The following is a 16,737-nucleotide window of genomic DNA, read 5'->3' as shown; positions in this document are numbered from 1 at the left end:
TTGCTAAGCTTGTGCTGTGTGTTCTCAGATTTTCTATTCTTGTTCTTCTGCTTTCTCTGTTCCTTCCATTGCTTTCTGCAGGTATTTAAACCCATGGTTCAAAAGAGAATATAATGTAGCTAAGTGGGTAGAAGATGTGAATAAAAACACTGAAGGACCATACTTTAGGTATTTTGTAAATTAATTCTATATCTTTTTTAAGAGCTGTTCCAGCATATACAAATATCTTGGGACTCCTACCTTGTATAAATCAATACAAGTTACTGTAGGTGCAAAGGGCCCCTCTTCTTTTGCTGCATTTTGATGTCTGTTTTTGGCTTCATGTGCAATTTACAATTCTTTTACTGAATGTTTTAATGAAGCCATTGAAAAGGGTGTGTGTAGTGCATGCATTCCCACCATCATCTGTAGCTTGTAGTAGCTTTCTCATCATTTTATGCCAAGTAGTGTTTATGGGCATGAGATGTATTTATCACTAATAATGTAGTATTAACTTAAATAGAATTTAATTTACTGAAGCAAACGTAACACATTCACTCTACCCACTGTCTTATATAGTGCATACTAAAATTTAAATGAAAAAAAAAAAATAGTGGTATTTTACCCTCACCATACAATGAAATAATTAGTGTTGTGATTGGATAAATAAACGTATGAGAATATACTCTGTGCTCTGCTTATCAAACAACTAATGAATCTGTTACAAGTGAGTGTAGGGTTCTATTCCCAAAATCCCTTGTTTTGGAAAGGAAAATGCATATTCAATGCCTTCCAAGTTAAAGAGAAGAATTGTGCATGAGGCTAGCCTTCCTGCTCTACACAATCACAAGTCTGTGTTCCCAAAGATGTAATCCTGCCACTGAGTGAGCAGTCTATGTCAGCTGAAAAAAAACCAGCTAGCACAGGGAAGACAATTTGTGACAAAGGATGTAAAACACTGTAAGCTATCAAACAGGAGGCTCAAGCAAGAATTATAGAGATGCAAAGAATAGGGAGTGCAATTTTTAGCCAAAATGGTGAAGGATGGTAAGAATGAATAAATAGAAATTTAAGGGTAATTATGACACAGGAGTGGACCTACTAATAGTGCAAAAGGGCAGAAACATTCATTATGTCTGGTGTTTATTTGGGGAAAATCGTGATGTGGTTGTAGTGCAAGATGTTAATGAAACACTTTTATTCTGATAGTTACACTGGAAGGTATTAAATAGCAACTTGGGAGTTTAGTCACTTTTAGAACTGATAATCCCTTGAAGTCTACAAGAGCTTAGAATAGTCATTTTTATATACCATTTACATTTGCTTTCAAGAGGTTGTTAAACTGCAGAGGAAGTTGCAGAGAAGTGTTCCAAAAAGCCATCAGGTCAAGTGAGGTGAATTTAACCCTGCCAGCCCTGAGTAGCAATCCGTGATGCAGGAGTTCCAGGTTTCAGGGAGGATTTTGTGGTTTTGCTCATCAGCATCGATCAGGTCAGGTGCTCGGACACTTGAGCAGGTGATTCTGAGCCCAGTGGTTTAATCATTGGTGGTGTTAGCAGTGAGGTCCGGTTCCGGTGCCTGCAGTTCATGAAGCTTGTTCAAGAGTGAAGGAAATTTAGGCACGTAACCCAGATAAACCTTAGAAGAGCCTTCAGGACCTCAAGCTGTTTGGTTTTATGGAGCAGTTAAGTGCTTAGTTGATCATAAAATCCACGTATCTGCACATGGACCAAAACCTTGATGGGCAGTTAGATCAGTACTGATAATGATCAGCATTCACTGGAAGGTGAAATTAGGCAAGCTCACGCTAGGAATGAAGTCTGTGTTTATGAGCAAGAAGGAAACCTTTTTCTGAGAATGCCCTCTGGATCTGTGCTATTGAGGCAAGGCAGTCAGCCTTCCACCGTGACCTCACCTCCCTGCTGCCTCTTGGGGTGTTCATAGCTGAAGCCCTCTGGCTGCAATAGGCAAAGATGGTGCTGGAATATAAAGACAGGAAGCTTAAAATATGTTACTTTAATCAATTTAGCTAAACAGGTTCAAATTCCTGGGTGCATACTCCTAATTCGGTTTTCATTTTTTAGCATCAGTATTTTTTGATTTAGTAACCAGGTTAAACTGATGGGAGCATACCCTAGCCCTGAGGGTTTTCCCAGTTGCAGTGAATCATTCACATTTCTAATTGCATTTGAGATAAAACAAACATTTTTGTGTGTGTAGATGAGGATTAAGCTGACCCATGTGAGTTCTTAGGGCTCTGTATCAGCGGAGATGAAACCTAAATTAACAATTTTGCTCCACAGAAACTTACTAATGACTGCCTGCAGCATTAACTTCAGAAATGGGAGAGAAGCTAGAGTAAATTTAGAAACCTGTGTCCTAATTAACTGAGGGTAACCGTAGAGAATTGTTCTGCAGGGATATTATAGAAGGCAAAGGGTCAAATCTCCTGAGATGAGTTGCCATGGGCTTTTGAGAGATTACACCGCATGGTGCTCCCAGAACTCAGGCATGATCTTGGTTAAACTGTTGTTGGTAGGAATTTACTGTTCCTTAGAGCTGCGTGTCAGCACGTCACACAGTTGGGTTTTGATCTTAGAAATAATTCACAAAAAAAAAACCAACGAATCTTGTTTAGAAAACCAGAAAGTCAGGCTGAAGTCAAGCTGTCCAGCTGATCTTCATTTTAGGAATCACAGCCTAAGGCTCTCACATCAGGTCATCAGCCTGGAGGTATTTTTTGTTCTGAATCTTTGATTCATCTTTTCCTTTAAGGAGGTCTGAAAGGAATACTGCTCTTTTGCTTGTTTCCTGTAATTTTGTGAATATCTTGATGACTGGTGCTGTTGTAGGTGAACCTGAAGTAGACTCAGGAAAAACCAAAAGCAGTTCCTACAATTCCGAGAAAATTTGCACATTTTCAGAAAATAGAGACAGAAGGTACCAAAAAAACTTTCTCAATCAGCTTAAAAAAAACAATAAGTATCCATATAAATCTAAAATTGCTTCCCTGACATCTGGTGCCCTAGTTATTAAATTTAAAGAGTTATTAAATTTTTTTGGTCTAATGGGAATATTCATATAATTACTTTTTATTAATAATAACAATAGTAGCTCTGTTGCTAGAAAGCTCCCAACTGTGAGAGTCTCTTCTATAAGAAAGGAAGAGCTCAAAAACTCTCATTTTCCTGCACAAAGTCTCAGCTAGATGTTGATTTTACATGCCAGACCTTAGCTGTGTAATCCCAGTGATAATCCTGGGTGGGAAACCGCTTCCTACTTTCAGCATTGTTCAAGGGGCAGCTGTTGCTGGCAATCTGGGGCATCTTAAAAGACTCAGGAACTACAGCAGTCTCAGAAAATGAACTATCAGAATCCCCAAATGCAGTGCTCGTATATACAATTATAGACCAAAGAGATGAGAAGGTGTCCTCTCATCTCTTTGTAGGCACTGCCTACTTTTGAATTCTTGCAAATATTTATGGGTAAGTTAAAATCTTCAGGAATATTTAAAAATAAAAAAGTTGCAATGAAAACATTTATTTAGATGGATTATCTATAAGAAAAATGGTCATCTCAGATCAAAAAGGTTTTGGCAGTGGGATGTGCAGCTGGAGCTGAGCCTTGCTCCTCTGCTGTTGGTCGGAGACCCTTTCTCTTAGGATTTCATTTCAGTAATTAGGCAGAAGAGTCCATTAAAGCATATACACGCTAACTTAGGGAGCACAGCTGGGCAGTGTTTGGGATGAGGGCTCCAGGCAAAGCCTCTAGCTCTCCTGCAGCTACCCTAGGGCTGAGCCTCTCCTTACCCCTTACTGTGCTTCTTCCATTGAAGAAACCTGACATGTGGCTGTTTCCCAGAAGGAACTGCATTAAAATGCTGAAATGCTTCACCACATCAGTGGTTTTAGGAGACTGCAACTTCCTAACGTAGGCTAATTTATGTTGCTAACATTCTACACAGAGCTGCCCTGTGTAAGCAGATGTCAGGTCAGGCTGATGTATACAATTTTGAAATGCTTTCACTGAGCTGACTTTTAAGTGAATTTCATTAACTTATTTTAGACTATGAAACAGAATGAAACACAGCTTATCAACAGTTTGGATCTGTCAGAGCCACTGCGTTGAGTTTGGCTGAAATGACACTTGTGGGTTACAAGACATCTTATTGTGTGACCAGGGGACAGCGTACAGTGCCAGGATTTCCCCCATTTAGGATAAGTGAAGGCAGAGCAGGCAGATGTCTGTCTGCCAAGGAGCATGTGCAGGCATCCTGCAGCTCCATAGCATCTTCTGGACCCCAGCAATCTCCCCACGTGTTTAGTTTCAGCTTGTACAACAGGAAGACAACAAGATGACACTGTAGGCATCTTGCTTCCTGATCAGTAATGAGGTCCTTACAACGTGTTAGGTGCATGGCTTCATTCAAGGTTGGTGGTAAAACCTCCAAAACTCTGCTGGAGGTTGGGCTGCTTTCATAGTTTCTTGTATAGGGTCAGCTGGAAGCAGTGTTTGGCATGAAAGCTAATGGATGTGATAGCAAGAGAACTAAAACCCCAATGAAAGCTGAATGGACCCCTCCCTTGACCAAAACCATCTAGTTTTGCCTTCCTTTTAACCCTGGCATTACCCTCAAGTGTCCCTGAATGCTGTTTCTTCCACCCCATAAATGAGAAAGGTCATTTCTGGCTCTTTCTCATTTAAAGTACATGTAAATCTGGGATACACAGCACATACACAATTGCAGGGCAGAACCTGAAGGGTGATCAAGAAACCCGAACTACATTTGTTACGCAAGATGCATCCTCAGATCTGTGGGCATGCACTTGATGACTTCTGATGATACTCACAGTCTCCATAGATGAGACAAAAGATGACAAAACCCAGCACCTAACTCTATAGGAGAAATAAGTGTCAGGAGCCTTTGTGGAGAGGGCAAGGTCATTTCTTTAAGTGTGCAACTGCATTCCTTGTTGTGTTTGTCCTGAAAAGTTTCCGAGGAGGATGCACGCACTGCGCATGCAGGCAAGCAGTGATGTGCACATTGATTACGTGTGCAGACTGTAGGTGAGTGGGCAGCACGGAGCGGGGCTGAGAGGAAGGAATGGAGGCAGCTACATTGGAGCTTCCAAACATTCCAAAATGGCAGCATCATGTTTGTAAGGAGTTTCAGATAATTTTTTAAAAGCACTTCCATTTTGGGCAATTTGTTCTCTTTCCTCCAAATCTTTAAAATATTAGTTCCCTACAGTATAGGATAAAATTCCACTACTGCATCAAGAAGGAGAATTCTCCTCTCTTACCACTGGCATATTGCTCTAAAAGCTGCCAGTTTAGGCGGTCACCTGGGAGGCCTCTGCTGACTGCAGCGGAAAACTTTATGTAGCACACATGGGTGAACTGTAGAATCGCAGAATGGCTTGAATTGGAAGGGACCTTAAAACCCACCCAGTCCCAGCCTCCTGCTGTGGGCAGGGCTTCCTCCCACCAGCTCAGGCTGCCTCAGCCCCATCCAAACCGGCCTTGAATGCTTTCAAGGATGGAGCACTTTAAGTACTGGAAGGCTGCAATGGGATCTTCACAGAGCATTCTCTTCTCCAGTCTGAACAAACACAGCTCCCTCAGCCTGTCATCATAGGAGAGGTGCTCCAGGTTTCTTAACATCTCCATGGTTCTCCTCTGGCCCACACAGTGACTCCAACAGTATGAATCCAGCTGGGCTCTCTGCAGGTGCTCACTTGAGGACTCTTTCCCAGTAGCTCTGCACACCTTGTGTTCAGTGAGTGAGCAGGCAGCTAGTATCTGGTTAGCTAATCATAGGTGTATCACAGCTGATTTGTCTGCTTCTACAGACATTCATTCCAATTTCCTTCTCTTTTCTAAGAAATCAAGGCTAGAAGTTGCTGCCCAGGTTTTGAGTTACAGTCACCTGGATGCTGGGGTCTCACTCAGATGACCTGCTCTGAAGGGAAAGGTTCCAGATGCCCCATTCCTGGGAGGAAGTTGCTCCTTCCAGGGTCTCCTATTAGTGTTAATGTAGGGGTAGATTGGCTGTGGCTTTCCTTGTTGCCACAGCCTATTCTTGTGATGCCAAAATTACCCATAGGAAGAGCCTATGGTAATGCAAGAGACAGTCATAATATCTGCACAGATAAACAGCTTTCTCATAGGAATTACCAAGTGAGATCTAACATGCTTGGTTCTTTGCTTCTAATCTCCAGGTGCATCATTAGAACTTTACCCATCAAGATTTTAAATCCTGCTGAAGCTGTTAGGCAAAATCCACAAATGAAGAGATTACTAATAATCTGTAGAATCAGCTTGCCTTGTCTTTCCACCTTCTTTCTCTCCTTATTTTTTTTGAATTTATATCCATTAATATTATTTTTAGCAATCTTTTTCTGTCCAGATTTGGCACAGATGGAGAACTTGTAGGTCAGTGAGCAGCAGAGCACTGGGCAGGTTACCACTGAGAACCTTTCCCTGGATTTCTTTGAGAAATAACCTGTTCTGTTGCTTTGCAGTTTGGTGCCCAGATCTGTGATGCTGGACAGATGAATTTCCTGTTTTACAGAGCAGTAGTTATTTAATTTTTTTTTCCTGAAAATGTCCAGTTCATCTTAATGGATGATCAAAGTGCACATGTTAAGGATATGTTTTTCAATGTTTGAATAATTGTACTGACTCCAAATTTCTAATTGCTGTTTAGAGGCTATGGCGTGAGGCATTAGAGCATCATGAGCCAAACTGGAGAGCTGTCACCATGTAACTTCCATTGACACGTCGTTGCCCATGGCATCAATCATTATTTGTATGGCAGACAAGAGAATGTGCTGTTGTAGGGAGTTACAGACACAAGAAAACAACGTGATAGTCCAAATAAAAAGAATTATTTAAAGGTACAAGAGAGTTCCAAACACAAAAGATCCTCTGGCTTGCCTATAGCCCTCTCTAGACAGAAGGACCTAGTCCTACAGATTCCAGAGGCAAGACCATCAGCTGTCAGCCAGGGCTGCTCCCTGGGGCTCCTTGCTATCCATGATGTTGGTAGTAATGCTCAGCACCGGGGCTTACAGCTGCTCAGCCCCTGCTGTGTGTGTGGGGATTGGAAGTCTGTTTGAGGGGACTGAGGGAGTGCTTCCATCTCAGAGACACACAGAAAATAGTAGGCAGCAGTGCTCAGGGAGGCTCTGGGAGATGTACCTGCACTCATGGGAGACCTCCTTAGAAAAATGCCCTCAGTTTGCAGAACAGAGCAAAAGGCTAAGGGGGGCTCTCATTTTATACTTTGAGCTTTGGCTGTTGTTGGTTTTTTTTCCCCTTTTATTCTGCCCAGATTTTGAGCCTAATAGGAACCTCTCAAGTGGGAAAAGTGCAGATTCTCAAATGAGAAGCATTAGAGTTTTTTCTTGGGTATAAAATTTCAGTCAATAATGTGCTGCTACCTTATTGACTCGAAACGAATGCCTTTCATGTGATTCAAACATTTCCTTGCTCTTGCTTACTCTACTCACCTTGTACAGAAATGCTGATTGCCATTGACTAATCAGTCCATTTTTGTATATTCTCATCAGACTCTTTCTTTGGCTGGAACAATATGCACTGTATGATGCTTGCATGTCCAATAATTTGTTATTAGCACTTTGTATATGCCTTTGTTCCTTCACAACTAACAGTTTGGCCTCCAAGTGCATGCGTATGTGTAAATTAATGCATTTGTTGTAAGATAATAGATTTATTTGCTATGTTTGTATCAACATAGAAGGTGTGTAAGATAAGTTTAATATCTAATAATTGCCATTTAGTCATCCACTGGCAGAAAACATTGTTCAGTTTGTATTTATACTATGACTGCTTCACTTTAGGATTCATAACACTATGTCTTTTAGTTCTGTTAATTTTAAAATGATTAATTACATTAGCATGTAAATCAGTTTAAAATCATTTGCAATACGATTCTAATAAGTAGGATATCTTATTTTTTCCTCCAGTGTTCCTGAGAGCTATAAATACCTTTGTTTATAGTCATGAAATGATTAGACTACTGATCAAAGAACTCTGTTCCCCCAATATCAAAGTAATAATAGACAACATACTTGGTTCTGAATCAAGCCTCAGAGTAATGGCAGTTGCTGTTGCAGTGCTGGAACCCGAAGCCGTGACATTTATTTTGTGTTTCAACATCTCAGGACACTGTCGCCTGCAAAGTCTCCATCTTCATCCACTGGATCTATTGCGTCCAGCAGAAAATACCCTTACCCAATGCCTCCACTTCCTGACGAGGAGAAGAAAGCAAACAGGCAAAGTGCCAGGGTATGTGTTCCTCTTCACTGCATTTTTGTTGCTGGTGTAATTTACTGGTAGCTCTGCAAAAGGGAAGTGAGACAGATCTTTGAGAAACAGTGAGAGCAGAACTAGTGTTTCCCCAGATCTGTAGCTCAAGCAGCTGCTGAAGGGTGAGCCTCTGGCACAGATTAGAGCAGTCTTGGAGGCTGTGTTTATAGACACTTATTTAGGTGGCATTCACACCTCAAGCCCAGATTTCAGTACTTCTATTTCAAGCTAGAAGCTTGCCTGGGGCAGCCTCTGGGCTGAGAAGAGCAGTCTGGCTCCCCTCCTTGAAACAGCCAGAGATGTTCATCTGGGTTGGGAGATGGCTTCCTTCCAGCATGATGGAAAGGTGAATAAGCTGCAGCTGAGCGGGATGCAAGGGGCATGCATCATGCCCTGGTAGACCTGGAAGGGCTTTTTCTGCTCCTCAAGGTGGGTTGAAACTTCTGGAATAAGATTTCCAGCTGCGACCAAGAGGCAGTGCAAATTCTCAGTCAGCCCAGACAGCGGATATTTGAATGAGCTAAACTCCTCTAAAATTTACTTTGGGTGTGTTGCCTGTGATAGCTTGTGATGTGATTTCCACCACTGCTCTCCGTCCTTTTATTTGAGAAAGAACTGAGTGGAATGCTGCAGGTGGGTGCTGCAGGCTCTGCCTATGCCCTGTGCTGGGCAGGGAGTGGCCTGGGGCAGCACGGTGATGCTCAATGTGTGGGGAGCACCAGGCCTGCTGACGTGTGTGTGAACATACCCAATGTGTGGAATGAGCAAAGGGTCTGCCTGGGCCAATGGACAGCTCCAGGCAGTCAGTGTGGGGGCTTTCCGGTCTTTGGGGCTGCCTTGCCCAATCACACCGCTTGGGTGTGTGTCTTTGTGTATAATGTGTGTTTGTGTCCCTTTTTTGCCTCTCCAGCTATGGGAGACTTCCATTTAGCTGCACCATTTTCCTGGGATGACGCAAGAACTTTTTACTTTAAATTCTGTACAAACTCAGCACCACTGAGTCGTTGCACATTCATCTGCTCTTCAGACAGTTCAAAAGATCAACACAGATGCCCGTGACCACAGTGAGAACCTCCTCTCATCTGGAAGGGAAAAAGCAGTCTCTTTTTTTCTTTTTTTTTTTTTCCCTTCTTGTTTTTTGATCAAGCAGAATTTTACAGACTTAATGTAAAGAACAACCCAAACCATCCCACCTACCAGGGGACCATTAGATGGATGTGACGAGGCTGTTCCGCACGGTACCAGACACGCTCACCCCACATCCCGCCTGGGAGAGGGTTGGGGTTTTCCCTTGGCTTAGTGCAGCTCCAGGTCACGCTGACCGGCCTTGGGAACGCGCACTCAGGAGAAGCTGGCCGATGTAAACTTGTACGCTGTGTGCATGAACCTTGTGTTCTTTACTTTCCACATGTAAGGGATAAACAACATACTGTAGTAGAAATTAGCATGCAGGAGTAAGAAATATAGGATTTTTTTTTTTACAGGATTTCAAGCTTTGAAAAGCAACTCTTTGAATCTAAACATCAAACAAACAAGGATTATATCTTTTTTTTTTTTTTTAACCTTAAGTGTTTATAATCTCAGTATACAGATTGTATATATGTAAACATTTGATAATGTCAAAAATAGCTATTATACATAAGTGTATTTTGCCAAATGCCTAAAGAAACATGACTAACATCATCACACTTCAAATTTTCTAATATCTGAGCAGACAACTTTGGAAATACAGAAAGTACAGTACTGTAAAACCATGTCACAGAAACTGGTTTTTGACCAAAATCTGTACTATCTTCTAAGTAACCGACAATCTCAATTGTATGGTGGAATGCAGGAACCGGTACGGTGGCACTTTGTCTTAAATCATCGTAAGGGGAAGCAGCCAAAAAGCGCTGTTCAGTGAGATGACCCAACCCAACACTGGGGCGATCAGGAACGATCCTGTAGACAACAGAGACAGAGCCTCGAACTAACATGCAGTACAAACTTCCTGGAAATCTGGGAATAACTTCTACAAACTCAATTCAGGATGTGGTGATGTGAAGTCCTCTGGCAAGATTTGCTGTGTATTTCTGATAGAGCACTTCAGATGCTGGTTTGGATGAGACAGTGTAACTTATGAGAAACCTAACAATTTCACTGCACTAGATAATACCAATGCTGGGCAAGTGGCCAGTGTCATTGCTGTCTTTTCATTTGTTTGTGGAGTCTCCTTTATCATGTGCTCGATTGCTCTGCTTGCTGCCTCTGATGTCCCCTTGAAATGTTTGAGTGGCCATAAACTGAGTACCAGTGAGTTTAGCCAGAAAAAATGGAAAAAAATTCCAACACTTTTACCATGGAGATGTTGGTCTCCCGAATCAATGGATAGTTAGCTTTTGAATACTGAGACTTCTAAAGGGTGTCTGTTATAATACAACAGTGGACATTTCCATTCGGTAAGAAAACTGGACTGTGTTAAATCAATCTATAATTCTCCAGCTCTCCAAAAATGATCAATTCCTAGCTTCAAACAGTACCATTACAGAACAACACACCTGATTCTGTATGGTGCAATTGAATACCTTGCCCAACAGCTGAATTATCAATTAGATATTATCCTGATGGGAACATCCGCAGTGTTTCTGAATCTTCTACCTCTTTCATGCATTTCCTTTAAGAAGTAAAGCCAACACTTTCAGCCTCTTAATATATTTTTTTAACTTTTAAGTAAGTGAATAAAGTTGGATATATGTAAGATTAAATTAAGAAATGTTTTAAGATGTCAGCAACTATAAAATATATAAGATTTTTAGAAGCACTATATTTTATGATCAGGCTGTGTGTTGGATTGTAACAAAATGTTGACCTTGGAGTTCCAGTGATTACCTTCACAGTCAACAGGTTCTGGTAAGTATTTTATAAAAAGGCAAATATGAGTGAGTACAAAGTACAAGACAGAATGTGTTGAATGAGCCAGCCACTAGTAATTGCTTTAGGAAAAGATTCTGCACTTTTGTGAAGAGTGAATAGCTATCAGCACAGAAGAATATTTTTTGCAAAGATTTACTTTGAGTGTAGGTAACTGGATTAAAAGTAGTTGATAGTGCATAGCTCATGAAGTTGGGGCCTGAGCCATAATCACCTGAAATCGATAGAAGTCTGTTATCGATTCCACTGGAAACCGAGCAGAACCCTCAAGGAGTTCACCTCAATTAGGAAATTATGCTAACCCAATAGCCTCTCTGTTATTCTGTTGCCTCTAAGCTGCTTTCCCCTTTTGTCTTAGTATTTTGTCTCTAATAACTGGACTGTTCATCACGTGCCTTTTACAATATTTTGTTTGGTTACAAACTAGCATGTGATTTTGAATAATGTTGTTAGATTTCTGTGCATATTTCATACTCACCACCCTTTACTCTTCCCTTTACATTCTGCCTTATCAAGAAGCAGCAAGATTTGGCAAACAGAACTGGATGTAACATATTGGCTGTTTGTGTAATGTTCATAGCTTCTTGTTTTAAAAACAAATGGCTCTCCTGACTGTATTTTCAGCATACTATGTACTTACTGCTTCTTACGTGTTTTGGTATAATACATTCGTAGCATATCATGATCCAGTTGTGTCACATTTGGAGATATGTAGTAACTGGAAGTCTAGTTATGACTTCTGAGTTTAATAAACATTGACTTTCACTTTGATTGTCTAGAGTGAGAACATCACAAAACGTTCATTTTTTTTTTTTAGAATTCTTCTGCAGAAAATCACGCATTAAGTTGGCAGCCTGGAGATTTTGTCACGTCACAAAACCTGAACGTGTATGACTCTGAAAGCCTCCAATGCCAATGGAGGCCAAAGAGGAAGTTGTTTGCTTTCATTCTGTGCTTTCCTACTTTTAAAATGTGTTGAAAGCTGCCAGATTAGTAACCTTGAAGATGACTGCAAATATGTTTACCCACAGTAATTAGTTACACTGGCAATAGCAATATAAATAGCTGCATAATCTCTCATGTAGTCTGTAACAGAGTACTTGTACAGTTAGTAAGATAGCTCAGTCATTTTGACTCTTTCAGACTCAGGCTTGTTTTTGCCAGCTGTGCTGAATATCCAGATACATTGAAATGGGGAGGTTATCAGTTCTTCTCAGATACCTTATAATTACCTGTCCAAACGAGCATACAAACAGCGAGATGAGCTAAACTAATCCTAGTCTTGTATTTCAACATGTGGGAGAAGTGTGTGATATTTAAAATAAAATTAATATCACTAACGGATGGAGACTGAAAAATACAGGCTCTATTCAAATAATTCAAATAATAAGACTAAAAATCTACCTGCTAATTTTGGATTTGTTGAGGTGAGAACTTCATTAATCCATGCTATTGTCATTTGGTGAATGCGCTCAGGCAATTTGCCAATAATGGTTGGGACTGAAAATTTACATATAATTTTGTTACCTGATAAGAAGTGTGAGATGCATCTTTGAAGACAGTGACTTCCAAATGTTTTAAGAGTTTTGTTCCTGATTAATGATATGTTGACCCAGCTAAGCTGATGTACTCATTAGTTAATTTTGATTATGCTAATGAACAAATGGGCCTTTGGGCTATAGCCCAAATTAAAGAGAAAGAAATTGTGTCAAGCTAGTGTACTGAAGTCCTCTTACCTGAATCACTTGCTGGTTTTAAATGGACCGAGTGGTCTTGTCAACATAATTGAAACAATTGTTTTCAAAACCAGGGCTAAGAGTAAGTCTGTACATTAATACAGGCATGCATATATTATAAATGCAGACCAACTTTTCAGTCATTGTATCATGGACATCCTCAATGTGCTAAAGGATCTGTTGGAATGAGAGAATACATGAAGTTAGATTTTGCCAACAGGATATAACATGAAACAATTATGAGATTCCATAAGCCTAAGTGATAATAGATGGGCTCTTAGCAATTGCTCTGTTATTAAATCCCATATCTAGCCATCGTAGGCAAACTTACCAAATTCCAGTGTAAAACTCAGCATGCAGAAATTCTCCACCATTCCTCTCTTCCATTCCCTTTCCACTCCTACTGAAAAGCACTCCCAAATCCACTAGCAGCCTCTTGTTGGTTAGCTACGATACAAAAGCTGCAAGATAGCTGTCCTTCCACCCGACATCCTAGGGAAGGTCTTTCCAGTGCTTTTGCTCATGTTACAGTATGGGTGAAAGAGCCTCGTGTCTCATTTGCACTGGTAGAACCATTTGGTGGTTTTCATCCAGGTTTTCATCTCATCCTCTAGTGTTTTGGATGGAGAAGTCTCTTTCTTTGATCACTGTAACCTAAAAGTTGTGCTGTCTCCCATTTCTCTTGCTCCAAGTCTCAAGGCTATCTAATTCTTCCTGTGAGCTATCTGAATATCTGCATCATTATCGATGTTTGAGCCAATTTTATCAGCCACAATGTAAGGTTAATTTACCTCATTTTTTTAGAACTTAAGCATTCTGGTCTCCAAAGTTAGGGTTTTTTTGCTCCAAATGCATCAGCCATCAGACTGCTGATGATCCACTGTTTGCATGGCTTCCAAACCATGTGATATTCAGCAGCAGTATGGGATTTGTCTTCTGTCAGATTTCCTGGAGACAAATATGAGCAAACTGCACGTTTGTATAGCCTGCCATCCCATGTCTGCAGGGTGGGGTGAAGTTTCCATGTGCACATAGCTGTTACACTATGACAGAGCAGGAAAAACGGAAAACAGTGAAGCTGACTGTGCAGATATAGCTGCAGCACAAATAGGATTCTCCCAGAGACACTAAAACATTCCTCTGACCCAAATATTTTCCAAGTTAACTTACAAAAAGTATTTCTGGTGCCTCAGATATGAACGCTGATAAAACTTAAGCCTTGGAAACATTAACTCTTCCAGCCAGCAGGTGGTACCGTGTCATCCCAGAGCAGTTTGCTGCAACTAGTTAGAAACACACTACAACCATCAACATAAATGTGTTATCTCAGGCAAGTAATCAAAACGATGTTCAGAATACGAGAAATGTTGTACCTGACTTTTAAGTTGGCTCACCTTGCTGTGTCTGCTGTTTTTAGTTCTTTTTAAAAAGTACTTCAGCTAAAGCACCTTTAAGCTCTTTGAAAACTTTGGTTACACAGGCTGCAATGGCTGTAATGGCAATAGAGCGCAGCAGAAAGATAATGAAATGCAGAGCAGCCTTCTGAAGGAAGAAGTCTAGGTGTCATGCTATTTTTCATTACTGGAGCAGAAAGTGTCAAAGCAACAAGCTATTTTTTTTCTGTTTCTCTACTCCTGTAACTAAGAAAAAACAGAAGTTTTGGTTATGAAAAAAGTCTCGGGGCCTTAACACCTTATATATTCTAATTTCAGCACGGAGAGTCTATTTTTACAGTCAAATTAGAAATTCTGTACATAGGCCTGACTGACCATGTAAGTATAGTGGTGCTAGCAGCTAATCATACAAGGCTCTGTATAACAGTAAATTCTGGCTTATTTTGGTGATTGGTACAAGGATTCTTGCTCACTGCCTGTGTAAAGAATCTGCCTATTTTATGCTTGGAAATACAGCCCAGAACATATTCAAACTGTGGATATAACCTGATTTTTCCCTTCTTAAGGGTAAAGATGTATTCCAATAGGTAGTGTTTTATATAGAATACAGTACTTATTTTTATTGTCGCATAAATGCAAAATATTTTTTTTCAGAATAGCAAAGCATTACAGAATTTTTAATCCGCTGGAGAAAACAGTCTTTACAACATGATCACTTCCTTCTGCAAAGCTTTTGGGGTGCTGTCTCCCAGTTGGCTTCATTTTGTGTTGATCTTAATCCTGGACATCGCTGTAAGAGAAAGCTATCTATTTTTCCACTCCTGCTAGCCCTGACAGCTAAAACATTCAGAAAGGCAAGAATTGTTTCACCGTTGGGGTTGGGCTGAGGTTGGCAGAAACAACCAATCTACATCATATTGTTGTCTTTGCTAGTTAAAATCCTTTAAAAATTGTAAGTGATGTAATAGAAACATAAGATTTTGACAAACACCAAAATGAAGCACTGCAATTCACAACTTCCATCTTTGAGCGTGATATTTTTATCATCAGCGTTACAGGCATTGGGCTGTTGAATGAATCTGGCTTTCATGTAGCTGAACAAAACGTCGCTTTTTATAAAATAAGATCATTGTAATCTGGGGTTCTAAATTCCTGCTCACTTTTAATAACAGCATCACATATCTACTTCTATGAGAGTATTTAATACAAATGCCTGTGGTTTTCAATGTTACTAACATATTGTAACATCAGTAAAGTGACTTTCAATGACAAAGAGCATGTGTGTATTTTCCTTCACTGTTCAAATGATTGTATTTAGCACATTTACATCCTGTTTTAAAGATCTCTTTGGAAAAAAAAATGTGTTGAATGTATGGGGAGAAAAAAAAAAGGCTGTTGCCTAAAATGCAGATGCTGTTCTTCAAATTACACGTTTGAAAATAATCCTATAAGCTCCCCAGTCTTGGTCTTACTGTCCTGCTGTTCCTTAGGCATGCATGCCTGAAAACCTGGAAAAACTATGTCCATTTTAAACCATTCCCAGTTGTTTCTATGAAGATCAAGAATAATCATCCCACGAAGAATCCTTATATGAGTAACATCATATAAGGATTCTTTCACTGTCTTCTGAGAAAGAGAAAACCTCAATTCTGAGTTATTGTTTAATCTACCATAATGGGAAACAATTTTCAAAGGTTTTTTTTTTTTTTTTTCTTTTTAAAGATGAAAACACTGTAGTACTCACTCCTTGGTAACCTTACTGATTATGTTTAAAAGCAAAAAGTAATGTATTCTGCCAGGGTTTTTTTTAAGTGCGAAGGCAATGGAAGGCAGTGCTTTCTTTGGTAAACTAGAATTTGTTCCTGGTTCTTGAACACTTTGCTTTACAGTTTTGTCTGTTTTGTGTTTACAAGATCCATGAAGGTAACCCTGTTGGTTCCCATTCTTCTTTCAGCACTTTGCAGCCCAGTAGGTGATTGATTCAAGTGAGGAAGAAGACTTGGGGTCTTGGTTTTGGTCTTCTTTCCTTGCACCAGAGAGCATGGAAAAAAAAGCTGAACAAAAATCAAATCATCATAGAATCATCAATGGCCTGGGTTGAAAAGGACCACAGTGATCATCTAGTTTCAACCCCCCTGCTATGTGCAGGGTCGCCAACCACCAGACCGGACTGCCCAGAGCCACATCCAGCCTGGCCTTGAATGCCTCCAGGGATGGGGCATCCACAACCTCCTTGGGCAACCTGTTCCAGTGCATCACCACCCTCTGTGTGAAAAACTTCCTCCTAATATCTAACCTAAACCTCTCCTGTATAACATATAAATAATATATAAATAACACCTCCCACCTTTCTCTCAAAAGCAACAAATAAACCACAAAAACAA

General features: G+C 40.3%; 1 protein-coding gene across 3 annotated transcripts in view; it reads left to right on the top strand.

The window, feature by feature from the left end:
* ADAM22 (ADAM metallopeptidase domain 22) overlaps positions 1-13,358 on the top strand; it is a 126,658-nt gene extending 113,300 nt beyond the window's left edge. For 2 of the 3 annotated variants that reach the window (XM_090142841.1, XM_090142840.1), the window contains exons 30-31: positions 8,169-8,292; positions 9,224-13,358. In XM_090142841.1, coding sequence (XP_089998967.1) covers positions 8,169-8,292; positions 9,224-9,244 — 145 coding nt within the window. In that variant the 3' untranslated portion in view covers positions 9,245-13,358. Of the gene's footprint in view, positions 1-81; positions 169-8,168; positions 8,293-9,223 lie in introns of all 3 variants that reach the window. The other variant, XM_031614366.2, reaches the window with a different exon arrangement.
* Positions 13,359-16,737: the final 3,379 nt, after the last annotated feature.

This window comes from Phasianus colchicus, chromosome 6 (genome assembly GCF_987193195.1).
Source record: "Phasianus colchicus chromosome 6, bPhaCol1.hap1.1, whole genome shotgun sequence".
Lineage (NCBI taxonomy): Eukaryota > Metazoa > Chordata > Aves > Galliformes > Phasianidae > Phasianus > Phasianus colchicus.
The sequence above is the reverse complement of the archived record's forward strand: the minus strand, read 5'-3'. Positions and strand labels throughout refer to the sequence as shown.